General features: G+C 41.3%; 1 protein-coding gene across 1 annotated transcript; it reads right to left on the bottom strand.

Moving 5' to 3' along the window:
- Positions 1 to 855: 855 nt before the first annotated feature.
- CLDN16 (claudin 16) lies at positions 856 to 25,460 on the bottom strand. The gene is made up of 4 exons (XM_083174734.1): positions 25,359 to 25,460; positions 15,746 to 15,910; positions 3,074 to 3,265; positions 856 to 1,526 (listed from the first exon to the last, which is right to left on the bottom strand). Exons 2-4 carry the CDS (start codon positions 15,897 to 15,899, stop codon positions 1,393 to 1,395), a joined length of 480 nt encoding a protein of 159 aa, XP_083030860.1. The 5' UTR covers positions 15,900 to 15,910; positions 25,359 to 25,460; the 3' UTR covers positions 856 to 1,392.
- Between the last annotated feature and the right edge of the window lie 2,337 nt (positions 25,461 to 27,797).

The raw sequence follows: 27,797 nt of genomic DNA, 5'->3' as shown, positions 1-27,797 counted from the left end.
CTCCATATGGTTCCTTTGTCGACTGCCAGAAAAATCCAGACATCCGTTATTGCAGAACAAGTTTATTTCTCCATGCTGGGAATCCACAACAACAAATACTGTAGCTAATTTATAGCTCATTTTAGGGTTTACTGTAGGAGAACACAGTGTACAGTACATACACATAGTGAGCCAGATTCAGATGTGGTTGGAGTTGCTATTATTGCAGCAGACCCAACAAAGACCCAAATATCTGTCTTCCATCGGAGATCGTGGCCTTATCATGGCGCCACAACATCAGTGACACACCTCCATTTCCCATCCCCACCCCCTCCCCACCCCCAAATGGCATCAGAATGTCAATCATTGACAGTCTTCTGCCGATCTGTGTCCGACATAGCAGACCCATACTGCACATATGCAGTATGGGTCCCGCACATGTGGAAAGTACCGAACATCAGTACTCTGCAGTATGTGCAGGACCTCCAACCACATCTGAATTAGGTCCCCTGTCTGCAGCAAAAGTTATCTTGTGTACATCTTACTATAACAAATGTCAGGTTCTATTTGGAACATTAGTAAACTACTGGACCAATCGGATAAATAATAACAGATTTTCATAAACAATTATTTACGTGACAAAATTCAATCACATGAGTACAGTATGTTCTGTATTTAACATGGTGTATTCAAAACAATTATAAAGACAAGGGAAATACTGTACTGTGTCCAATTGTGCAAGTACTGTACGAAAAAACAGTCAGGAACATGAGGGGAAATGTAATAGGATGAGAGAAGTTTTTTTTTAAAGCAGCAAACATTTACACTGCAAAATAAAACTTGTTTTGCAGTGTAAATGATTGCCGCTTTAAAAAAAATAAAACCTGGAGATTTCTTACCAAATCTCTCACTTTCTGATTCTCTTGCCCTATTACATTTCACCAATAGTTTCTGTTTATATTTATTTTTCCTGAAATATTGTATACCAGCATAACAGAATGTTCTTCATGTTATCAAAATATGAACTACAAATTATAATAAGCAACCAGTATCCCTCCAGCTGTTGTTGAACTACAAGATTCAGCTTGCCTTACTATCTGATGGCTGAATACGAGAGCCAGGCATGTCATCATGTTGGAACGAGGGCAAGAGGTTGTGGTTGGTGGAGAGCAAGAGGTTGTGCAGTCTGGATAATAAATATTTATTGTTCAAGAATTGCAATAGATCTGTACCTCCCGTGTTCAAGTAATATTTTATAATTATAGTGCACAGCCATAAGTAACCTAAAAAATCAGGGAAAATGACTGTAAAGGCAAACTGTGTTTGTTCACGTGTCATTGGATTGTAAATGGCCTGGCACAGCATGTTACTGTAAAACATATGCCTAATATACCAATGAGCCCAGTTGTCCACTTATACTCTTGTGCCCATAGCATACATCTTGGCAGTCTCTGTTTGAGTCGGGGAATAAAACTTGCCCACAGAACTTCTTGTGCGGAGATAGGTTTTTCTAGATGAAAATGACTGGTTCCTACCATATCTTCCATCTGGAAAATATATAAAAATATATATGCATATATATATTAAGAATGGGGTCTCTACGGCAATACTAATAATAAATGTCAATATCATAAATTGTTTTGTAACTAAGTTACATACAGAACATGCTATTGACCATGCATAACTGGTACTCTACAATTTGACAGCTTTTAAAAAAAAAATATTTACGGGTTTTATAATTCCAGGGGCACCCGAAAGCATTTCACATGTGCAGTCAACTCAAAAGTTTTAATATTTTAATACTAAACATTTAAATCATTTCTGTAAATACTAAGTATTTTAATTTTTTTGCTCGATCAGTGAATATTGCTGCATTGAAAATCAGGATTTCACCATTGGATACGTTTTCAATTTGGGAAAAAAATTTGATGACTGGTTTGAGTAAGGGTTTTAGTCAATTTTGTGCATCTCTAGTTACAAATGTTAACAGAAATTCAGGTGAAATCATTGGTTTGTGTAATTTTGTACACCCTCAGAATCTTCACAATAAATTGTTTGCGAAAATTCCCATTTTCAGTTGAAAATTATAAATGAATCTATGGACTACAGGTGGGATTTCGAGAAGTGTGGTAATAACAGCATGGAAAAAACCCGACTAAAATAGCTCAAGTTTCTCAGTATCGGTAATCAAGGGCGTAACTACCATAGGTGCAAGAGGTGCAGCTGCTATGGGGCCCAGAGCTGAAGGGGGCCCATCTTTGCTGTGTAAGAAATATGTTTTACACACATGTATCACCATCAGTTGCAAAATAGGGGGCCCTTACAAACTTTTTCTAAGGTGCCTATGAATATCTAGGTACGCCTCTGCCGGTAGTACACACTGATTATACTGTAGGTTATTCCTTTTTGTGGTCTATTGCAGTATGTAACCTTTCTGGAAAAGAATGTTGGCAATATAGACCCTAAACATTGACAGTAAGCTGTATTCTGAAGACTAGCATGTACTGTAGTTGGTGTAAATAATTAATGTCTTTCCATCGTCAAACAAAATCATTTGTTTTTTTATTTTAAACCGGTCTGCTGTGTGCTTTGCTTCAGGTATATTTATATGCAGTATGTTGATTTGGGACAAATCCCAGGGCAATGAAGAAAAACAAATGAGCCTAATGATATGAATACATATCTGTAAAGGACAGAATAGATTTCACAAGATAGAGAAATGCAATTATTAAATGTGAAATAAGTGGAAATAATGAGAGTATAATGACAGCACACAATTGCCCTGTGTTGCTGGTAGTAATAAAGTGAAATGTGAATATCCGATGCATACTCTGGGCAAAATTTACTAAGATGTGAGTTGTATTTCACATATTGAGATGTATTTCACATATTGCTAAGATGTGAGTTGTATTTCACATATTGCTATGGGCAACCAATCAGAACTAAATCTCATTTTTTTTAGCACCTTCTAGAAGATAATAGATAGTATCTGGTTGGTTGCCCATAGCAACAGCCCATGTGAAATACAACTCGCATCTTAGTAAATTCCCCCTCTACCTCTACAATAATATTATTGAATGTAAAACATGTTCACCTTGTAAAAGATAATGACAAGATAGGAGTAGCGCACCACCTAAAAAGCATCCCAGGGACCCTACCATCCCAAGCCAGCAAGACCAACCAAATTTGTACTGGATTCCCAGAAAAACATCATAGATAACCAAAGTTGTTCGCTCCACATAAACGTCTATTGCATACCACAGAGAGCCAATGATTCCTGGGACACCTGGGAAGCAAAATAAGATGATTAGAGATGTAATATTGCAGTGCAATCACTGAATCATAAGGATGTAGCTGGGTGGGGAAATAAAAATCCCTTTATATATTAGTTCCAAACTTCTATAAACATTTCATTTATTTAACCATAATCCAAAGTATTATGCTTTCACCTAGATTTATTACAAGGTGGAAACAGACTGGTATATTTTACATTCTTTCCACTATCAATGTGTCACTGAGACTCTATGCCTGTGCCCTAATGAGGATATACCAGAAAAATAAGAAATGATGACAGTTGCAAAATGTCATTATAGGAACTGAAAAACTGAAACTATTTTGTACTGCTCTAAAAAATTACATTTTAACATTCAAATATGTGAGTATAATGATGACAAGACTGATACTGAATACTAATATTGCATATGAATAAAACAAACCAGCAATCTTCAAAGACAACATATACTGTAGGACTGGGAAAAAGAGGGCGAAGACTGCAAAAAGAATAAATCTTTTCTTTAAGATACAAATGATAATGTGAGTGCTCAAAGGATTCCTAATCCCAGCAAGTAGGATTTTTTTCAGTTGAAGTAATGGGGAACAAAATGAGCTCCACTGACTCTATGACTCTGGGCAGTAACTGGGAGGTTAAACTGACACACAGATAGACTCTATGACTCTGGGCAGTAACTGGGAGGTTAAACAGACACACAGATATTCCATCTAATGGATGTGTTAAAGAAATGTGCGGTCAGTGGCAGATTTTATTAAGTGGGTGCCCACAGTAAGAGTCAGCTTCCGGCTCTGCTTCCCAGATCTTTGCTCTGAGAACTGTATGATCGGTAGGTCAGAAGGAGTCCATACACGCTCCGATTGTGGCGGTGTGATGTGTGCTTTGAAGTGCGTGCTCCCGCGGCACCTCAGTGCTGCACATACTTTTTGTACTTGCTTTTTATCGCATCGCATTGCATGCACAACGCATGCACAAGGCCTGGACTCCTTCAGTTATGTACAGATTCCAGGATGCATCAAACAACACTGTAACTTATACTTTTGTATGCGACCACGGTCACAGAACAAAGAAAATATGCATGCCGCATATCATTTTCATCAGCAAGGTCTGCTTGTGCGTTTTATAAGCATACAAATTTTTAAAGGAAAATGCCACACAAAGAGTGTCATGTCATGGGATATATATTTATAGTGAAAATATCACTGGAATAGTGGTGGAAGGCAGGTGGGTGTGTATTATCAGGTTATCAGGTGTATTATTATGCTCCAGAGACTTCTGCACTTTAAACTTTGCCTATGTGCACCTGTGACTACCAGTTACTTGAACCTGTGACTACTGGTTACCTGCACCTGTGACTACCAGTTACCTGCACCTGTGACTTCTGGTTACCTGCACCTGTAACTACCGATTACCAGCACCTGTGCTTCACCTGTATCTGGTTCGTGCTTCCGGCACCTGTGCTCCACCTGCATCAGCTCCGTGCTTCCGGCAGCTGTACTTCCCCTGCGACTACCAGCCGAACTGACTTCATCAGTTGCCTCAGCAGTCGCTCACCCTTGTCAGTTCCGATCCAGGCTGGGACCATGGGGTCGTGTTGTCTCTCCTGTCTTCATCTTCTTAAAAGTGGACTGCCACAGTGTCCTTAGTCCTCCTTGAACTACCCTCAGCCAAGTCTCGTTACTCCGGGTCCACTGCCTGAGCCTCTTCTATACAAAAGACTTACATACAGCCTGCCTCCTTCCTGCCGCCAGCTAGCCCGCTACCTCCAGACCTACAGACAAACTCACAAATCTCGCAGACCCTGACAGTCGACCATGTTGAAATTTTTGCCTCTCGAATAATGGTCGATTTATTTACTGTCAACCCAATCACAGTCAACCTAATATCCAGAACCAGTATTTTTGACCAATGTTTCTTACCTATGTGTTGTAAAAACCCCACCAATATTGTATTTGCTCTTGCCTCCTGGGGCCCATTTAGGGCTTTCAGCTGTATGGGTGTGTTAAAAAGGTTGTCAGTATACGTATTAGACTCTCACACTGCTTGAGGAAGGGCTGTGCCTGGTAAAAACTTCTAGGGCCAAATGTAATAGAGGGCCTTATTTTGGTTCATTCTTTCTGACAAAATCCTTCTTAGATGGGCAAAACCATGTGCACTGCAGGTGGGGCAGATGTAACATGTGCAGAGAGAATTAGATTTGGGTGGGGTTTTACTTCAAAGTGAGATCTATATTGCAGTGTAAAAATAAAGCAGTCAGTATTTTCCCTGCACAGAAACAAAATTACTCACCCAAATCTAATTCTCTCTGCACATGTTACATCTGCCCCCCCTGCAGTGCACATGGTTTTGTCCATCTAAGAAGGATTTTGTCAGAAAGAATGAACCAAAATAAGGCCCAGAGTGAGAGAATCACAGTGAGATTTTGGGAGAATTTCCCCATTTTTTTTTAAGCAGCAGTCAATAACATAGCAAATTCAACCTGTTTTTTTTCCAGTGTAAATGATTGCCACTTTAAATAAATGGGAAAATTCTTCCAAAATCTATCACTTTCTGATTCTCACACCCAATTAAATTTGTCCCCTTGTGTTATTTGTTTTAGTTAGTACTTACTCTGTGTATAGATAGCACCAGATGACAAGGTATTGATAGGTAAAGGAAGCTGAAAATAACTGAAGGAAAATATAAAAACACTAGGATACTATTAAGAACCTCTCCTCTTGATCCTATACCCTTACAAGTCAGTAAAGCTCTGTCTTCTGTGCTTATCCAAAGCTTAACTAAAATCTGTAACCTCTCTTTTTCTAATGGTATCTTTCCTTCTCTGTTCAAGCATGCATTTTTTACACCCATTCTAAAAAACACAATTCTGATCCAAACTATCTCTCTAACTAAGGGCCTAATTCAAGTTCACTCTTTCTGACAAAATCCTTCTTAGATGGACAAAACCATGTACACTGCAGGGGGCAGATGTAAAATATACAGAGAGAATTAGATTTGGGTGAGTTATTTTGTTTCTGTGCAGGGTAAATACTGGCTGCTTTATTTTTACACTGCAATATAGATCTCACTTTGAAGTAAAACCCCAGCCAAATCTAATTCTGCACATTTTCCATCTGCCCCCCTGCAGTGCACATGGTTTTGTTCATCTAAGAAGGATTTTGTCAGAAAGAGTGAACTAGAATAAGGCCTTAAGAGAAGAGAGAAAAAGGATTTGTCTTGGTGTGGTGCACCAGTGGGAGACAATGGGTGAGATTTAATGGGATGAGAGATTCAGAAAATGAGAGATTTGGTGAGAAATCTCCAGGTTGTTTTAAAGCGGCAATCATTTACACTTCAAAATCAAACTGAGAGTGCCGCGTGTGCTGAAATTGATTTTAATTATGTTGTTCGACAAGTATGAAGCCAGCCTCCTATATACAAAAATTATTACCAGTCAAGGTATAGCTTAATTCCTGCAATTTCACTGCTAGGAATTTGTGTAAATATGTAACAGGGAAGAAATGTATTGCCATTAGTAAGTATGATACTTTGTATCTTTCATCCAGAGAGAATGAAAGTGCATGTTTTGCAAACACCTCTGAGAATCTTCAGTCCTTATACACCTCTTAGCTGAATTTGCATAAGAGGGAACTGAGACTTTATTGCGTATTCTGTCAATCACAGTATCACACACAGTCGGCACATGGGCTCAACTTTATCTCGGTGATACCCCTTTTTTCATACACAAGTCAAAGTTCAATACTGATTATACTTGCTGCAAGAGCTAATGGTATCCCGCAGCAAGTGAGTGGATGATACACATATATCAGTGGTAACGATGGTTATATACACTATTAATATATTTCTCAGGGTGTTAATGTATATATTTCCTGCGGTTAGGGCTGAGCTCAGAAAGTATCAGGGAGCGCTGATTTTTAATTTATATATAGCTGACAAATTGTCTTAACACATTAGAACAGATATATCTTCTGGTCAGCGTTCCTGATTACTGTATCTAAAGCCCAGAGATAAGATGTTATTTAACACTCGTGCCTCTGTTATATTAACAGTGAACTATACACATTCAGTGAACAGCAGGCAAAGGGTTATCCGAATGGACTATTCATATGGCAAACTGACATGCTTTTCTGTAACTAGATAAAGTACAAATAGTTAGCCCTGAAAAGGGCTGAATCTGGCTGGGTTGTCAAACATATAGTATTATCACATAACATATGCGTCAGCACGCGGTAAGCAAACACTCGCACGGCTAGAGTGCCGATCGTACGTTTTCGCTTATCCACTTCTTCAGGGCAAACAATTTTTTTATATTTTGCTTGTTTTACTATTAAAACAATAAAAGTTAGATTTTAGGACTCATTTTCTTACACTGGTGCACCACACCAAGACAAACCTTTTTCTCTCTTCTCTTTGTGAATTATTCTATTTGTCAGTGGTAGCAGACCCCTGAATTATACAAGCTACAAGGCTGTTATAACTACGGACAGGGGGCCACTCTTGTATCTTCCCAACACAATTGTAAGATACACGGTCTTGTGTGATTGTACCCAAACTCCCCTTTGTCTCTCTAAATACCATCCTATATCTCATCTCCCATGCCTCTTCAAGCTACTTGAGATACTTGCCTACACTCACCTCACACACTTTCTTAACTCCTACAACTTACTGGACCCACTTCAGTCAGGCTTTCGCTCTCAACACTCCACAGAGACAGCACTTACTAAAGTAGTCAATGATCTGGCCACTGCTAAATCTAAAGACCATTTCTCTCTACTTATTCTTCTAGACCTCTCAGCTGCCTTGGACACTGTCGACCACTCTCTTCTCATACAAACACTATAATCCCTAGGTATTCAGAACACAGCCCTTTCTTGGTTCTCTTTCTACCTATTGAATCGCTCTTGCAGTGTTCACTTCTCTGATTCTACCTCCTCCTCACTATCACTGATAGATAGAAGGGGTGAGATAAACCTAGATTAGCACCTCTCTTATGTGGACACCAGAGTGCTGCAGGTGCAAAAGTGAACTAAAATGAAATAAAATACTTCCTTATAAGAAGATCTGGTGCTGCAGTATTTTTTTTATGTAGGTCCCCACTGGCAAATTCTCGTCAATTTCCCAATATATATATATATATATATATATATATATATATATATATATATATATATATATATATATATATATATATATATATATATATATATATATATACAATGTAAGAAACAATGTCACTCCAGGTCTTTTACTTCATACAAAGCGTTTACTGATGCCTACGGCGTTTCGGGCCTAGCCCGTCTTCAGGACATAATCAGTTATATATATATATATAGGTTCAGGAAAGAATCACGGCACTCCAGGGAGATTTTCAAAGTGTATATTGAAAAAAAACAACACACCAACGAATCCGGAGCTTGGCGCTCCTTTTTCAAGGTGAAAACAGTGTAACACTGTTACACTGTTTTCACCTTGAAAAAGGAGCGCCAAGCTCCGAAACGTTGGTGTGGTTTTTCTTCAATATACACTTTGAAAATCTCCTTGGAGTGCCGTGATTCTTTCCTGAACCTACAAATCTATCCTTCAAGGGCACCGGGGTACCGTGACCGCCGCTGGGAGAGTGCCAGGCCGCCATCCCCCATATATATATATATATATATATATATAGTAGTCTCGGGATGTGGCACTCTAGGCTGGAATAAACGAAGCAGTACACAGATCTTGTAGCAACGTTTGTATTGTTTGTTGTATCTATGGTGATGGGAGTACGTAGCTCCACGGAGTTGACGTCATATTCCGGTGCCTTGAATCACACCGGGTTTTGATTAGCACGCTGGTGTATAAAAGCATGTAAGCAATGTCTGTTCTTTATGCCTGACGAAAATGACCAAATAAAGGTCATTGAAACGTTGCTACAAGATCTGTGTACTGCTTCGTTTATTCCAGCCTAGAGTGCCACATCCCGAGACTACTATCTACCAACCAATTGAGGGCACCGGGCGAAGAATTGTTTATCATAGCGCAGTTGCGCTTATTTGTGTGTGCCGGACTGAAGCTCCCTATATATATATATATATACATATATATATGTGGAAAAACAGACGCAAAAGAACAGCAATGTGTATATCTGTTAAGTTTCCTCCTTTTAAGACTGAGGTACGTGATGCGTACCTCACTTATGCAGTAATTATATGCAGTGACACACGTAATGGTATCTTTTAAATCTGGGTAGCATACCCGTACTCACGATATGACGAGGAGTTACACTCGCATCAAGGTATCTTTATGTACCCTCTTGTTTAAAAATGGTATTTATTGGCAAAAACGGGCAAAAATTGGCAAAAACTAGCCACCGAGCCCCAAGCGTGGCGAGTTCAGCGCGCCCCGCGAGGGGATGCAGATTACTTTACATGTATTCCGTGTCCCCTCGCTTGGATTGCTGCGCTCGCCATGCATTTTGTACTAGATCTCATCTCATCTCATCTTATCGCAAAACCGAGATGCGATGAGATGTGATATTGTATCCAATATTGGATACAGTAATTGTAACGTGTATGGGCACCTTAACTGTGACTTGTGATTGCAGCATTCCTAGAGAGCCATGTAACATTTTGCAAGGCAGTGCCCCCTCGATGAACACGCCCCTTTTGGTGCCTAGGAGTCCCGACCAGCAATATTGGGAGGTATTCAGACATGCAGTGGGTGCATTTTTATACATGGCGACTACTACACAACAAGATATTTCAGTATCTCATCTATGTCTCATCTTTGTAGACATGTAAGTACATTGAATCTAACAGATTGAAAAACCAACCAAGAGCATCGTACAGTAACTGAAACACTTCCAAGACATGAAATGAATGTAATATTGCCAGAAAAATATTACTAATTAGCAGATTGGCTAGGCAATTTCAGGGATTGTATGTGTACAAATTGATAATTTATCAAACTTGCAAACATGTTAAGCTCATGGTCGAGTAATTAGCGAATGTCAATTGCTTTATCATCAAAAGAAGCTAAATGCATTTTAGAGGTCAAGAGTTGCCAGTCATGAAGTTGTTTGATCCACAGTACGTCATCTACTACAGGATACTAGAGAGCCCATATCTCAACCAACAGTACTGTTTCAGGACAATAAGTGATGTATAAAGCTTGCAAATAGTAGTAAAATGAAGAGGGGGGCATACCAAAGATTGGAGAAAAATAAAGTTTAAAGAGATAAAGTACCAACCAAGCAGCTTCTATCATTTTACAGGCTGTTGTTAGGAGCTGATTAGTTGGTAATTTCTCTCTCCCTCTTCTGCTTAATAACAATGAGACTGTGTTGGCAAATGCTATGACAAAGCCAAGGTATGAGAACATCAGATCCAGAATGGTACTTGTTTGAGAAGCAGTTGTTGAGTGGGGGTGTGCATACTATCCTACTTTGCTTTTCTCATTTACAGGAGATGCAGATGGGTCCACATGTGGTGGGTATAGGTTAGCCATGTCATTAAGCTCTACCTGCTCATGGATTTAAAAAAAAAATGTAACAGGTGCAAATTTGCATAAGGGCTGGGCCAAAATGATACATTTTCTTAGAAAAGTGGCACTAAGCCCTGCCCCTTCCTTGAGGAACCTGGGTTTCCATATGATAATTCTTCCCACTAGGAAGTGAGCGGAATGAGGAAGTGGTGCCTACTTTTTCCAGGGCTTCAGAGGACTACCCCAAAGTATAGACTTGTGTCATTTTGTCATTGCAACTACTGTTCTTGTGTTCCAGTGTTATGCTGTTGATAAAGTTAAAGAAAATAAAGGTTGTTCAAGGGGAAATGTATTCTTCAGTTTCTTTCAGTCTTTTCCGCTCTTCAAGTTAAGGCCAGCAAGTTAGGACTGCAGTACATTACTCATCCTGTAATTTCTTTAAAGTATTCCTGTCTGATTTACACCATCTGTCGGTCCTATATGTGTTTATACTATCATATTCAGTTGCTGTATCAATGAATTACACAAATGACACATTTTGTAATGTGTCATGTGTCCGTTAGATTAAAAATAGCACCAAATAATGCTGTTATAATGAAATGTGATATTGTAGCTATGACTGCAGGAGCGGCAGGTGACCTTCAAAACTGATGGCAGGTGTATTGACTAAGGATGTGTATGGGGCCATTCTCCTGCTGCTATTATTTTTGAACACACAGTCTTTCTGTTTCCTACTCTCTTGTAAACAGAGAGCTGGATTGATGTTAATTGCTTGGTGATAATAAAGCTTACAGGTCTACAAGGCTTACAGTGAGTCATCATTGGTAGGGAATGCCTCAGCTGACTACTGTGGAAGCGGGGTCTTGCAGTGGTAGAAACAGAGTTTTGCATGAATGGTCACAAAAATAATCACACTTCTTGGGTTAAAGCATACGTGGTATAGACACATTTCGCTGAAATTGTCTTGTTCACTTCAGTAGCTTCCACAATGCTTTCAGGGGCTCTCTAGGGAAAGACAGTCTGAAGCAAAATATGTAAAATATGAGGAGCCGCTAAAACCTTATTTCAGATATTTACTCAAAGGAGCATAATAGGAGCCAATTATTGTAAGTTACAATTACAGTGGCAACTACAGTGTCTCCAGGGCAACTCTCCTCCAGATGAAACATGAAACCCTAAATGACGATAATAACTCTAAAATGAATTTTGGGCCATATAATATGAGCAGTCTCTTTATTTTATTTCTTGTCTCTTTTTAACCTGAATATTATTATTTACAATAAATAGGTAACTGCAATGAACACATTTTGTTTTCTTGAAGAACTGATTTATGTAGATCATTCTTAGCTACTTAATTATCACTGTTGTATTTATGAAAACAGCAGTTGGCATGGGGATTCTTTATAATCGGTTTACATTACTGACTTTAGAACCAAGTTAATTTGTGTTTTCTAAAGTTGACCATTTTTGTAAGTTTATGATGTATGTGGATGATAGAAGTTGCATCATCATTACCATCCACTTGTTATACAGGAAGTGTTGGTTATGCAGGAAGTGTTGGTTATGCAGGAAGTGTTTGTTATACAGGAAGTGTTGGTTATGCAGGAAGTGTTTGTTATACAGGAAGTGTTGGTTATGCAGGAAGTGTTTGTTATACAGGAAGTGTTGGTTATGCAGGAAGTGTTTGTTACACAGGAAGTGAAGCAGCTATTGTTCCGCATTTGCACACAGATCACTTTACAAATTTATTTAAAGACAAGGGTAATATGTAGAAAAAGTGATGGGGAACAATTTAGCATAAAAATGACATACTATAATACCTTCCAGTATCTTCTAAATGTGCGCAATATTTACATTTTGTTGTGAAGAAAGTAATATCTTGCAAAAATAAACTCATACAGAATAGAAATAAACAAAATATGTGATAAGGGACAGGCTGTTTAAACAGCATAGTAGGCCCTAGGCAAAGCACTAAAGATAGGTTGTTGCCCATAGCAACCAAGAAGATTCTTATTTATTTAGGACCTTCTAGAAGATGATAGATATAATCTGATTGGTTGCTATGGGCAACATCCCATCTTCAACAGAACTCCAGTCTTAGTAATATGACACCATAATGTGGTCATGGACCAGCTTCAATCACAAGAACAGAATCTTCCAGATATTTATGTTACGGGCCAAATTCGGCCCCATCCCCGATGGTCGGGATTTGCACATGCGCAAACCCTGGGAGCGAATGGCTTCAGCGAGTTTCATACTCACCAGGCTGTTTGCTCAAGAAGGGGAGGGGCCTGGAGCAGGGGAACGCCCAGTGTTTTAGGGGTGCCTCCATAAAAACGCTGGGTTGCACACGAAGGCGTGACGATGCCTGCTTGGGGGGTGGCAGACATCACATGACATCAGCGCTGGCCCCGAATTCGCCCATCTCCGGCCAAGATAAAAGTCAGTCTAGATTGACTTTTATCTGCAAACGGGAAAAAAAAAATTTGATGGTAAGCATACACATCCCCTTGCATGCAAATATAGGGAAGCGTGCGGCGGGGGGTGTGCATTCGGCCGGGAGGTGGGAGGTGTTTACCTGTTCGCTAGGCTATGAACATACACAGTCTAGCGAACAGGTCTGAATCAGGCCCTATATTATCTAACTGGAAAGCATTATCTGTAATTTTCAACTTAGTCTGCGATATATAGCTTCTTACTTGAAAGTATTCAAAATATGGAAAACTCAAATTGGGATATTTATCCTTTCAATTGTGATAGAGTAAGCATTACAGAGCAGTCATGATCCAAAAATTGGTATATGAATTAAAGCCCTGCTGGGGCCAGTTACGAATAATTGCATCACCCTCCTGAAAACTACTATTGTTAAGTAGGGGCTGAGTCCTGTGCTGAGCGAGGTGCTTAAGCACAGACCGGGCAGCCGAGAGGTATGCCGGGCCCTGAAAAATATTTTGGGGGAGTTGCCTAATTGTGGGAGGCGTGGCCCTCCCGTTATTAGGTCACGCCCCCAAAATATTTAAGGTGGGTAAAAAAAAAAACACTCTAAAGTCATCCCTCAAACCCCCTCCCCCCCACACACACCTCACCTGCAGCAGCAGCAGCAGCACACACCTACAGCATGTGCTGTGCTGACAGCAGGCTCAGCATGAGCTCTCACGCCGTCAATGAGACGCTAATGCTGAGCCTGCTGTCAGCACAGATCGAACCAGGGTCCCCGCCGGGGCCCTCCAGCAAGCCTGGGCCCGGGTAATTAATTCTAAGCGATCTAGTCAAATCGCTTAGAAATATCCCATGTGTATGCCTTTTTACTCCGGTATTCCTGAAGATCTGGGGCATGTGCAAGCTCTTAAACTGTGGTCACATTGCAACTGCAGTTTAAGTAGCAATGGGGTACGGTGACAACATGATGGAAGCAATGGCGGGGCATTGACTAAACATTTGTGGAATGGGACCAAGCATTTTGTAGTAGTATTCTGAACAATACAGGTGTCGTCTGTACCAGGGGTGAGCTGTAGCAGCTGTGTGACATCACACGCAGCTGCTGTCACATAAAAAATGGACAGCCTGCACCGTACTGTGCAGCTAGGTTTACACAGCAAGGGAGTAGCCAGCGAGAAGTTGCAGCTTTGCGAAGTTCCACAAAACTACAACTCATACTGAATTATGAGTTATCAAGTGCCGCCAACAACTCTCCCCACCCTGCAGCACTGCATGCGAGACCACAACAGGGAGCTGTATGCCAGCCTTACATTTACCAGCCACACCAGAGCCCCAGCCAGACCTAATTGTGGGAGCAGCGGCACAGACTTGCCCTCCCTATCCAGACCAGAGCCCCAGCCAGACCAGAGGGTGCGAGCTGTGGCCCAACCTTACCCTCCCCAGCCAGACCACTGGTGCTGCAGGTCAGAACCTCAGCTTGACACCCTGATCTACCATAGCTATTGATGGAGCTACAATCTATTTAGTGACAGCAGCATTAAGATAGAGGATCATCAGTGCAAGAGCGTAAACTACATGCAAACATGAGCACAGATCTGGGGCTTTTCAAAATTATTTTTTTTATTATAATTTTTCCAGTTTTGTACTTTAGCTTAATTTTATTGCAGTCATGCAGAATCGTGTACACCTGTGTTGGATGTGGATGCATCTAGGGGTTGTACATTTATTGCAGGTTGCCCTGTGGTCCTGCTTCTTATATTTTATTATTTCTTTTGGGGGTGGGGGAGAGGCCAAATTACTGCCTCGCCCGGGTGATGGAAATTCTAATTTCACAGCCTGTAACATTGCAGTTAGGAGTTGATTGACTGGTACTTTGGGGGTGATTCTGCACCATTCGGAATGGGCGGAATTTGGCCCCATTCCGATGGTGCACGAGCGAGTATTTGCGCATATGCAGACCATGGAAACGAATGGCTTCAACAAGTTACACACCCGTCTGGCCGTTCGTTGCGGGGAGGGAGGGCTGGGGGGCAGATGGGGATCTCCAATGGGAAATGGGAAAGGCAGGCGGGCCGAGTTCAGACCGACTTGTATTTCCGAAGGCATGCGAGGGGATGTGTTAGCAAACCGTGAGGCAGGCGTTCCATGGCCATCATTAATCCGCTCGCTAAGCAGCGAACGACCGCTGCATACCGAGCGGAGTTGAATTACCCCTTTATCTCCATCCAGTTTATCACTCTCCAAAGCTTAGTATATCTGCCTCTAGAGTGAATAAGCTACAAAGGTTAAAGCATGAAATGATGCTGCAAGTTTACACAGCACAGGTCCAAAATATCAGTGGGACAGACAGGTCTTATAAAAACGTTATACTGAAACATTGCAACAGCAGAAAGGCTAAACTGATCAGTGATATCCAAAGTAAGTAATGATGCTCTAAAGGTCAGCAAAAAGTTCTAAAATGCAATACATCACTTGCTGTATTATATAAAAAATCATATTTAGCCTTCAGTAATAGTACATGATTTGAAAGTAATATTTTGATTTAAAATATGAATGTTGTAATTTTCCGAGCCTTACCTGCAATAATGAGTGTAATTCCAGCTACATAACAGATTTTTATCTTGATGTGTGATTCATCTGTGAGTAATATGACACAGTCAAGCCCCAGGAGTAGGAAAATGAAGCCAAACCCTGCCAGAATATCTGCTGTTATCAAAAGGCCACGCGTCATCACTAGTTTCACTGCAAGATAGATAAAGAAGAGAAGAACATTCCTCTGTAAATTCTGTAGTGATGCACTGTAAATAGATAAATATCCAACTCTTACCTTATCCAATTAAGTCAGTGGTTCTCAACCTCGGTCCTCAGGACCCCGACACAGTGCACATTTTCCAGGTCACCCAGCAGGTGCACTCATTATTCACTGACACATTTAAAAAGATCACAGGTGGAGCTGATTATTTCACCTGTGCCTCTGTGTGGAGACCTGGAAAAGGTGAACTGTGTGGGGTTCCTGAGGACCAAGGTTGAGAACCACTGTATTAAGGGGTTAAATAAAATAGGTTTGAATTAAATAGATCCTAAAAAGCAACACAAAAAAATGAAGACCACTTGAACCTGATCTTTCAATAACATAAAACTGCGACTGTTGCAATCTGCGCGTTCTTAGTGATGTATGGCACTTTAGAAAATTACAGTAAACTTGAAGTGCGCTCGCAGAATGATGTTTAGAGGAATAGGCTGGATCAAGGCCAGGAAAGTTAACTGTGAAGAAAGGATAAGGGTTTATAGCTTGCAGGTTGGAGACTAAGGTCTTTGTAGAGTTATAATAGGATTTAAAAAGCTGCAATAAAGACTTTTAAACACCACTTGCAGTAATAGTGAAAGGATACAAGGTCAAAGTACCTGCGTCTGTTACAAGTGTGGTTTGTTTAGAAAGATTATTTTGAAATGACTTCCAAATGTCTCATCAACATATCCTGGAAAAGTGAAATCACTGTAGTTATATTGATCCCATGAGTTGAACTTGCTGAATTTCATGATATCATCTAAATTGGGACTAAGGCTGGGTGCAGACCTGACTGACACATTGTCAGATCCGTCGTATAGACGTTGTGTCGGTCAGTATTCCCAGCTGGACGGGCACTTGATTTTGACATCAGCCCCCACAACAGGTGTACGGGCGGTTGGCAGACTGCCTATACACACGGCCAGATGACATGATATTTCTGCCGATATATTTGTTAGGAACATTGATAACTCATTTTGGGGGGTGCACAACTGCACAACTGTGCTCACGATATATTGGGGGCAGTACGGATGGTGTAGCGGTTAGCATTACTACCTCACAGCGCTGAGGTCATGGGTTCGATTCCCGCCATTGCTCTAACTGTGCAGAGATTGTATATTCTGCCCGTACTTGCATGGGTTTCCTCCGGGTACTCCGGTTTCCTCCCACAATCCAAAAATATACTAGTAGGCTAATTTTACTCCCAACAAAAATTAACCCTAGAATGTCTGTGTGTGCGTGTACATGTGGTAGGGAATATAGATTGTAAGCTCCACTGGGGCAGGGACTGATGTGAATGTTCAACGATTCTCTGTAAAGCGCTGCTTAATATGTGTGCGCTATATAAGAAACTGCTAATAAATAAATAAATTATATATTGGCCATTTGCTTTAATGGCCAATATATCGTTCAGTGTGTATCCAATTTAAGATTACAGAGTTTTAAAAAATAATATTGATGGCTGTCATGCTCCTTATAGCTTAGGTTTCCCCTTGCCCATTTGAAGTTAGTCTTACATCTCTTTTTCTGGCACAATGTACACATTTCCAATCAGCCTATGCCCACAAAAAACACATATTTCTGCAGATGAGCAGGTAAGTATCGAAATACAACTCGGATTGATCCCACCACCAGCGCCTCAGTGGAGAGAAAATAGGTGTACCGTACACCCATCATGGATAATGGGCGACTCCTCTTCTCCTTTACGTCCACAGCTTTCCATCAATCGCATATGGTGCATACAGTACTTACCTGCTCATCTACTATTTCATCAGTGTGGGGTTTTTGGATTGAACTTTCCATAAGCTGCTCTTAACATATTGTGCAGGACTTACTATTTCCTAAAACATTCAACTGCTTTACATATGTCTACAGGGCCAGATGAACAATGGGATGGTTGGAGCTGCAGCTCCAGGTCTTCACATATAGAGCCATTATCATGATCACCAGCTGGCCTCATGGTTGGCAATAATCAGAATTAAATTAGCATTTCTCTCTTGCGGTTTTTGTATTTTTATATTTTATATTTTCATATATGTTTAAGGTAACATTTAGTCTCATTAGTAAGACATTTTCCTCCTTTGTACATCTGATCACATTATTCTACATTTATGACACTATGGGGGACATTTAAGAAGATTGAATGGGTACAAATGGTTGAATTTGAAATACGTACATATTTCAATAAATCAAATAATTTACTAAACCATAAATGTATACGAATCGTATTTTTACCTTTCAGATTTTTTTTAATTTCTAAAAAATACGAATGAATACACCATCAATAGAATAGGAATGTTAAAGCCCATTCATTTCAATGGTATTGACTAATTTGCCATTCGTAATGGTGAATATGAATACGAATTCACCAGTAAATATGAATGTCAAGCGGAACATCTTTTTCATTCGTATTTAATCCATACAGGCTTCCTGATTGCAGGAAGACCCCCGCAGCGCGACCCACACAGCTCGATTCCCCCCACTCCAATTCCCTGCAGCTTGTATCCTCCTTCCAAGTCTCTACAGAGCATCTCAGGATCACCCCTGCAGTGCGGCGCTGTCCCCCCCCCCCACCCCCCACCCCCCACTACCACCACCACCACAGCGTGACTCTCCCCTTCCACAGTCCAATCCCACCACTGAAGGGTTTAACTGTGGTTGCCAGGGTTGTACTTGAAAATGCAAAATCTGACATTAAAAGGAATCTGGAGACACAAAAGTAGGGAAAGGTAATAATCAAGTTGTTCCTATTAGCTTGCCACAATAATTTATGTACAGTAAAACAAAAAGCACACATTTTTATGGAATTTTTGTGAAGGTGCAGAGACAAATACAAACAAAGGTACGAATGAAGTGGTCTTACCCTCTGAAAAAAAGAAGAATATCCTTTCCTCCAGTGGTCTGAATAAAACTTCAGTTCAGTAATGTGAATAGTTATCCGTAGCTTAATGCAATTAGGAAGCCACATTAATCATTTACATTGTAATAAATGGTGCAATCAGAAGTAGCTGATAATCACCATAATGAGAGAAAATTTTGCACCATGTGCACATTCAAGAGAAACATCAGCTCACAGGTGCATATGTAACTGTGATCATGCCTGATGGGAAGGAGTCTCCCTGAGCAAGAAAATTATTATTAACTGGGGAGAGCTGAACAGAGCACAGGAAGGAAAGGTCCATTGTCTGCTGCCACTGAGGTCCCTGTGTAAGTGGTAGGGATGGTCATCGAACACCCTTTGTTACAAACCATTGATAGTCTGTACTTAGAGCTAGATGGTTTAACCATTAATGTCTATGATGCGGATTGTTTCTCACCATTGATAGTAGCAGTGAGGTAAATAGCGATGGCTTCTTTTGACACCGCAGAGCATTCCTTTCTCTTCCAGAGCTATTAGGCTTTCAGTCAGTAGTCCCAGAGCCAGATTAAAAGGCTGGGGGCAGGGTATATGTTACCCCGGGCCCCCCATCTCTTAGTGCCCACCCCATGCCTGCTGTCAAGCACAAATCAGTTTTTCAGAGAAAGGCTTGTCTACATTAGAGGGGCCAATTCCGGGATCAGTGGGATCCCGAGATTTGGCCCCAAAATGTCCGGGAGTATCCAATCCCGGGATTTCATTATTAGACTGTGCATTGGCAGTTTAATGCCGGGCAGCGTCTGAGCGGGCTGCCCGGCTGTTCCCGACACCCTAGCATGCGGCCTACGCAGCTTAACCTCTGACCTCCAGTGTCAGTGATGATCACTGCCTGAATGGGTGAGGACTGGGCTGGCCCATTTCACTGACTTGGCGACAGGCTGAGCTGCCTGAGCTCACCTGTCAGTTAGCAGTCCAGCCCCAGTCCCAGCACATCTTACTTTAGATCGCAGACAAACTGAGCAGACTAGTGTGTAATAGGAATCAAGATAGAATGTATGGCACATGCCCACGATCAGTTAGCTGCTTAAGTGCATTGTTGCTGCTGTATTCTGACTTAACACTTAGCATTATTCAGCACAGCAGCCTGCAGCAGTATGCCAATCATGCACAGTGGCGTGCGGTGGGGTGAGTCCGGAGAGACACAGCCTTTCCTGTCATACTAACATATATGCCGGAGTGTTCAATTTATAAAGTATATCAAAAATACAAAGAATATATATAAAAAATCTTATTTTTATTATTCTAATAATTGTTATAGTCAAAACTCTGGAGTAAAAAGTCTATGGTAGGTGAGGCAGTGCCTCACCTGGCTACCTTTTCTGCTATTTGGGGGAGCATTGAGAAGCATGGCCCTGGTTAGGAGATAGTAGTAATCAGAGGCGTAACTAGAACTGTGTGGGCCCCATAGCAAACTTTCGTAAGGGCCCCCCTCCCCTCCCCCCCCACACACACACACCAGGGAGACAGAGAAGAGAGAAGGAGCAGAAGGAAAGAAAGAAGAGAAGTCTGGGAAGAGAAGAGGGGAGGAGAGAGAGGAGAAAGTGAGAGACTTGGGCAGAGAGATATAAAGAGAAAGGGGAGACGGAGAGGGAGTAAGAGAGAGTGGAGAGAAAGAGAAGGGCAGTGAAAAGAGAAAGAGAGGAGAGAGCATGGGAAGGAGAGGGGGGAGGGCAGAGAGAGCAGGGGATAAAAAAAGGAAAGAAAATGGGATGGTGAGAGGAAAAAAAAAGAGTAAAGACAGGATGGGGGAGAAAATGTGGGGGAGAGTAAGAGAGAGTGAGGGGTGAGGTGTGCAGTGTCTCCTGTGTGCAGGGGCTCCTGAAGTGTGCGCTGGGAGTGAGGTGAGGAGGGGAAAGAGCGGGGGGGAGACAGAGAGGATGGCATGAAAGCCATCAGCACCGGGTCTCACCATTCACTAACACCGGCACTTCTCTTGCGCATCCTTAGCCCAGCGCCTGGCTTGCTCTTCAGCGCACCGAGTCTCACTGATGCACAGGCAGCTGCCGCTCTACTGTGTGCGGCATGCCTGCAAGTGACTCCCGTGTGCTGGGTGTCTGTGCCGCCGATCTCTGCCCTCCAGGTGTGCTGTGCGCAGGGGCTCCAGCCTCCTGCAAGCATCCAGCCGCCGAGACCGTGCGCGCCGGATGTCATGTGGCACGGTATCAGGAAGCCGCTGATTTCCTGTGCGCTGGGTCCCGCCACTGAAGGTAGACCGCGGCCGCGCTGCAGCAGTATATGGAGGAAAACAAATGGGTGCAGGGGATAGCCTGCAGGGCCTTCAGGCCCCCCAAAGGCCCGGGCCCCATAGCAGCTGCATCCCCTGCACCCACAGTAGTTACGCCACTGGTAGTAATACTATGTCTGCTTTACAGTTTATTTCTACTTTCGAACTGCATAAGTCATTTTTGCATTCATACACAAAATTATATCAGTTACTTATTAAGATATTAGAAGCCCTTTCATAATACAACTAAGCAGTGGTAATCTTTTGTAATACTCTTATTTACTCAAAAAAATGGGTGTAAAATGTGTGAAGAGGCGGCATGGAGGAGAAGTGTTATCAGCGCACGTAAACTGATACTGTTTCTCCCCAATCATTATCTGCACGGCTATCTTTAAGTAAGCGTGTTGATGTGCCCACCAATGTGTTAACAGTCAGTGGCACTGACCATTCTGACACTTGCAGCTATAATTGTTTGACAGCTGCAGGTGTTGTTGCCCTCTTCATTGTGGCTGCTGCACCTTCCAGGCTCCGGGATATATGGGATATCTCATGCATGCCCAGTGGAGTTAACCAGAAGGAAAAATACAGCACATCAGCACTAGGCTGATGTACTCTGGGCTCTGGCAGGGAACACCGGAAGGGAGCGTTCTCACTCCTCCACTCTGCCAAACGAGATGTTAATACATCTCGTTGGTGTTGAATTTTGCTTTGTGAGTCTTTCCACACAGGTCATTAGTCGAGGCCCATATTTTGGAAGAATTTTTAGGCCATGCACTGTATACCTTCAAACGTATTTGAGGCCAATATAGCAATAATTGTTTGGTTAAAAATACAGTCAACATAGGCCAGGTGTGGAGCCCATTGGTCTTTGAAGATGTGGCTTTGACATTAATCAGTAACCTGCAAAATTCCCATTTCAAGAAACATCTTTGGGATCTCACCAGTTGTAAAACCTAAAGTACAAACCTCGATGTATGCCTTGTCACTGTTTTACCATGCTGTAAATTTAAAACTGTGAGAAAACTGTGCCAGAGCATGTAGTTCCACAACAGCTGTCAGGCTGCATGTTGACTACCCCTGTCTGCATGTTGACTACCCCTGTCTATTTGATAATGATGATTTAGTAATTACTATACTGTATTAACAAGCCAACATATTTTACATCACTGTACTATGTGTAAATCTCTAAGAATAGACAGTAGCCTCTAAGACAGTAGCCTCTAAGATTATAATCATCCTGTATACAGTATGTTTCTTAAAACTATGTTTACACTAATGTGTTAATGTTGTACAGTATGTCTGTTTCTATCTTAAACGATAGCATATTAGTAAATGCAATTTAACTTTAATGTAGAAATATAAGGTAGAAGTATTTTCTGATATACAGACTAATTTGCACTGAGGTTCACAATATCATGAAATTGATTGAAGAGCACTCATTGGTTGTTATAAATAATTGTCCTAGAATTCAGCAGGTCTGGCATTCAGTTAAATTAAATGTCTGATGTAAATACAATTAAGCCATTGATTATGACAGAGTGGTTCTGTAACTGATAACCATTACACAGTCAAATACATTGTGGTACATTGATTTGAAGGCAGCAATTTGAAAGGAGTAAATTAAATCATGCATAACCTTCCATTTCAATTTGGAGAGTGATTTTGTTGACTGACCAATTTTGATACCTGCTCACTTTAGACGTGCTCCATATACAACACAAGTATGGTAAGTTTGCACCTGAGCAGAAGGCCGGACTTCAGAAAAGATAACTTCCGTGAGGTCCATACAGTAGCAATAAATAAATATACTATGAGGTCATCAGACGGTATTATACATTAATACAATAAAAGCAACAACATAGGGCAGATTTAATTACCCATGGTCTTTAGCAAGCTGGAAAAGCTTCAGGTTTAATGCCTGGGTTAATTTACTTATTGGTCAATTTCCCTGAATGGCAAAGAATCTACAGGTTACCCCAGAAGGTGCATTTTTTCCTAATAGCCCCTGAAGTGAAGATAAACTGCACCTTCTGGGGCTTATCATGGGGGGGGGGGAGGGGTCAGCAACCCTTCACTGAGTACCTGTGGGCTGACAATCAGTCATAGGGATAACTGCACTGCCCTTAGTTTTGGTTCTATTACAGCACTAGTAACACACTTTGGGCCTGCTTCTGATATGTATGCAATGCTGATGTTCACACAGCTTTGTTCTGTTTGTTGGAAGCCTGCTCATGTGCTGCAAGGTTCTTTTTTATTTTGCACTCTTAGCGAGGATTTATTCTCAAAGTGGTTGACAGTCAGAGACCATTTGGGCAGGTTGTGGGGCATGGTGAAAAAATGAAAAATGCAGGTGTGTATCACCATTTTCAAGGTATGTCTTTGTTGCCTACATATGCGATCACGCACACAAAAAGTGTGGCACCAGCATCACAGCTCTTGCGACCATTCGGCTAGACCATAAACTCACTTGGTGGGTTCTGTTTTGGGCACCTGCTTGACTTGCATTGCTTAGTACTATATGTCTGTAGGCTGAAAATTAAACCATGGAATGGCCTCAGCTCCTCTGGTAATCTCAGCCCAGACCTTCTACTGCCAGACTGACCAAGTTATCTTACCGTATCTTTTGGGTGCAGCTTTGTACTTTGCTGTATTGTTTATTTATAGGGGTTTTACCCTGATACCTGGCACCTGGCACCTGGCACCTCGACCTATTTCATGAGTTGACCTTGCCTGTTGACCATTACAGGTCAACCTATTGACTCTCTACCAAACAATCAGAATATCAGTCTTTGCTTACCTTTGCTGTCCAGCGTCACACAGTATCGTGGACTTTATCGTGGACTTATGTTGCAATTCAAATTATGTTTTATTGCTGCTTTAAGATAAACAAGTTAAATGCCCGTCCAAATAATGGCTTTTGCGATGTACTTTCACTTTGAGCTGTGACTCTCAACCCCACCCCCAGTCCCCTCAATTTCTGTCTTCACAGCCACCTCTCTCTGTATCCACCAAGTTTGAAATAAATCAGTGTCCCTGCAAAAATTGATTTCACTTTAAATTTGGTCCATGGAGTGGCCTCTATTGGTCATTGGCAGTTCTTCACCTCAAAGAGGTGAGATGTAGTTAGACTTTTCTATATATCTAGACCTCTCTATTTCTACACTCCATATGATTGTCTATGGATCTAAAGTACACTCCATACAATGGGGGACATTTACTGAGATGGGAGTTCTGTTTCACATGGGATATTGCTATGGGCAACCAATCACAATCTACTTCTTATTTTTTTAGCACCCTCTAGAAGATAATAGACAGGATCTGATTGGTTGACCATATCAACATCCCATGTCAAATCGAACTCCCATCTTAATAAATTTCCCCCAATGTCTCCAGTTCAGATGCACCAAGGGTTGCCTGGAAATTGTATTCAATGGATGGAGTCATTTAATATGTGAATGTGCCTAGTCTGATCAGAGTATTGGAACATGCGCTTACTCCTGTTCCTGATGTTCATAACCTGCACAGACTTTTTTTACCACAGATTTCCAAACAATGGGCCTTATTCTGGTCGGTGCGGCCGGAGCCGAATATGCGACCGTGCAACCTAAACCCCGCCTTTCGTACAGATCGCTCACTCTGTCCGAATGCGGTAATCCGCCGACCGCACGGAGCACGAGTGAATTTCTTACAGATACACCTCCTCCATCTCTTGGAACCTCCCCCATCATTCGATGGTCGCAGAACATCGAATGCAGGACGAGTGGTCCGCCAGCTCCCGCAACCTCAGACCACACTGGCATTTCTCCGTGCAAATGCAGGGATCTGGGCGGGCAGCTGACATCCGGCGATGTCATATGTCCGCCCCCTACACGTGCGTCACGGCCGCATTACCATACGTACGCCCAGCGTTTTCATGGGAACGCCCATGAAACGCGGGGCGTATGCATATGGTAATGAGCCCAAACAGCCCTTCACGCCCCTCTCCACCCCCTGTTCGTTGTGCACACATTTCATGCGGAATTTGGCCATGCATTCCGCTCGCACATGCGCAGAGACGCCTCTGCACATGCCCAGACACAAAACATCGGCGGCACGAACGCACGCGGATATTACCGCACCAACCAGAATAAGGGCCAATGTCACCTGTCACAAAGATGCTCACATCCTCAAAGAAGAAATGGAAATGACACCCAATATTTCCTGTGTTAATTAGATGTACTGCACGTAAACAATGTTAATCTCAAACCTTAGCAGTACGTACGTGCATGTTCAGCATATATGGAGTCATATTCATCACAGGTCGTTATCCCATCAAATGCATTGGTGACGCATTCCCACCATAGGCCTCGGCATTTGGTATTCACCTATATTCAGAATAACAAAGTATAAGTAAGATGTATTATCTCCTCTGATGGTAACTAAGGACATGTCATAAACCAGTAATGTAAGATACTGCTTGTGATATATTTCATTGCGCAAACACGTTTGTTTTATTATTATTATTATTTTTATTATAATTTGCCGCAGTTTAAAATATACATTCTCAGATTTGGCCGTGGTTTTTTTTTATTATATTATTGCAATTCAGCTCATAATGGAAACGACGTGTAACAAAAAGTGATGATCTTGGCGTAAATGTGCCTTCTCCTGCTAGATATTCCTCATGATGGAACTACCTGCTGCCATCTAATTTCATAAATCCCTTCAAACAGTAACAGTTGTATTAAATAATGTCTCCCTAGTGTCGCCTGTTACTTCATATATAATCAATATTCATATAACTTGCTGCAGCAGAGAAGCACATTTACATTATAGCACCTTGGTGGAATTAGCACTGTAAATATAAAAGCTAACAGGCAGGACACATTGGTGACTGAACACTCCACAAACTTCTTTTACCCTCGGGGAGATGTGATGTAGTCCCATAATTCTTTGTGCCGCTGCAGGTGCTGTACGGCTATGGGTCATTTGCTTGCATGTACATAGTGAAACAATCTGTGAGGTTATTAAGCAGAGAAGGGTACCCACTCTATCACACATTAATGCCCCGGGCCTGTTCTTGGAGGGTTTGGCATTAATTCAATCTCATATACGTGAGAATAGTTGCTATCATTAACTAAGCACCATGTTAATGAGGCACTTCTAACTACACCTCCTAAAGGTGCCTTTGTCTATGGTAGACAAGGTTAATATGCTTCTTATCCAACAGAAATAATGTAACCATTTGAAAATCAGATTTAGCTTCACAATCAAAGGCAACCACAATTAGATTTTTCTTACAATTGATCATAATGAATTGAATGATAAAACCATGCTGATATTTGATCATTCCGGCTGCCTTGGAGGCTCGATTTATCATGCAGACACCAGGTCTAACTGGATTTTGCTGCTTGGTATTAAAGCCAATTTATTGCATAAGAACAAAAAGGCAATGACACAAAAAAACCTTTTAACTAGTTGTGGTGTTAATCAAAGACCTGGATTTTTTTTAATCATTTGATAGGCATCTGAATAGTTAATGTTTGAAAAGCCAAATAATACATATACAGTACAGGAGAATATCTTGAGAATATTTAAGAAGCACTTCATTGTTGGATCTTGAGCAAGACCAGTGGGCAGGCCCTGCCAGGTGAAACGGTACCGCCAGGACACCAGGGATCCTGTTTGGTGCACACAACGGGACCTTTGGATTAATCCTATGATGATGACCCAGTAAGCTTTTACACTGCTCCTTTCTGGCGCTCTCATTGGCCTACTGTATGTTGTGAATCTAACCCTAGATATTTGCACACAGCAGAAGTCATCTCAGTCCATATGGAGTTAACCCATAGTTCTCTCATTTGTTTGCATGAGGAGGAAACAGCAGTAAGTAGGGAACTCTCCATACATTGGACCTTGACCCTTTATATACTGTTATATCTACCCAGGTCGTTCACAAATACCATGCATTAGTAGTCTATCACCCCCCAGGTAGATCTTTTCCCACTCCAACAATTAAGTCTGTCAATATGTGATTATTTAGGGTTAAGACACACTGCTTTGTCCTTGCAAGTAATATGTTACAGTGTTACAATTAAATACATTGTTGCATTTAGGCACTTGGCAGTCAATCGTGCCTTTCTTGTACTGTGTGGATACATTATAGCATACTGGGCATCTATTTCTGAGAATTTGGTTGGCACAGATGCGTTTGAGGATTGTCCTGCTGACATACACATTACAATTGCACTTTGTACGATCAACCATATGCATTTCGATTCTCCTGGCAATACAAAATGTGCGAATCTTACACATATTAAACTGTACTGGAATAATGATATACAGTACTGTAGATCTATCACAGAATTGTTTAACTATATTTTGTGTTTATATACATCTGTCTGTCTAGTGGAGTTTAGGTGATTTTTTCAGAATTTAAGGGTTTTATTTATTTTGTATAAGAGCACCCAATAACAAAAGAGATTTTCTCTCTCTCCCTCCCTCTTATTATTCTTTCCAAACTCTGTAAGAGCACTGCCAAATATTGATATTATTGTTAATATGCCTACAGGGGTTTACCCTGAATGACTTATACATCCACATTCTGGCACACATACAGTATGAATTTGACTAAAACTGGTGCACATAGAATAATAAACCCCTCCTATACCTTATATCCTTACAAGTTACAGGCAAATCGAACTTAAAGACAAGTATTATA

The sequence above is a fragment of the Crinia signifera genome, chromosome 3 (assembly GCF_055691185.1).
Source record: "Crinia signifera chromosome 3, ASM5569118v1, whole genome shotgun sequence".
Lineage (NCBI taxonomy): Eukaryota > Metazoa > Chordata > Amphibia > Anura > Myobatrachidae > Crinia > Crinia signifera.
The sequence above is the reverse complement of the archived record's forward strand: the minus strand, read 5'-3'. Positions and strand labels throughout refer to the sequence as shown.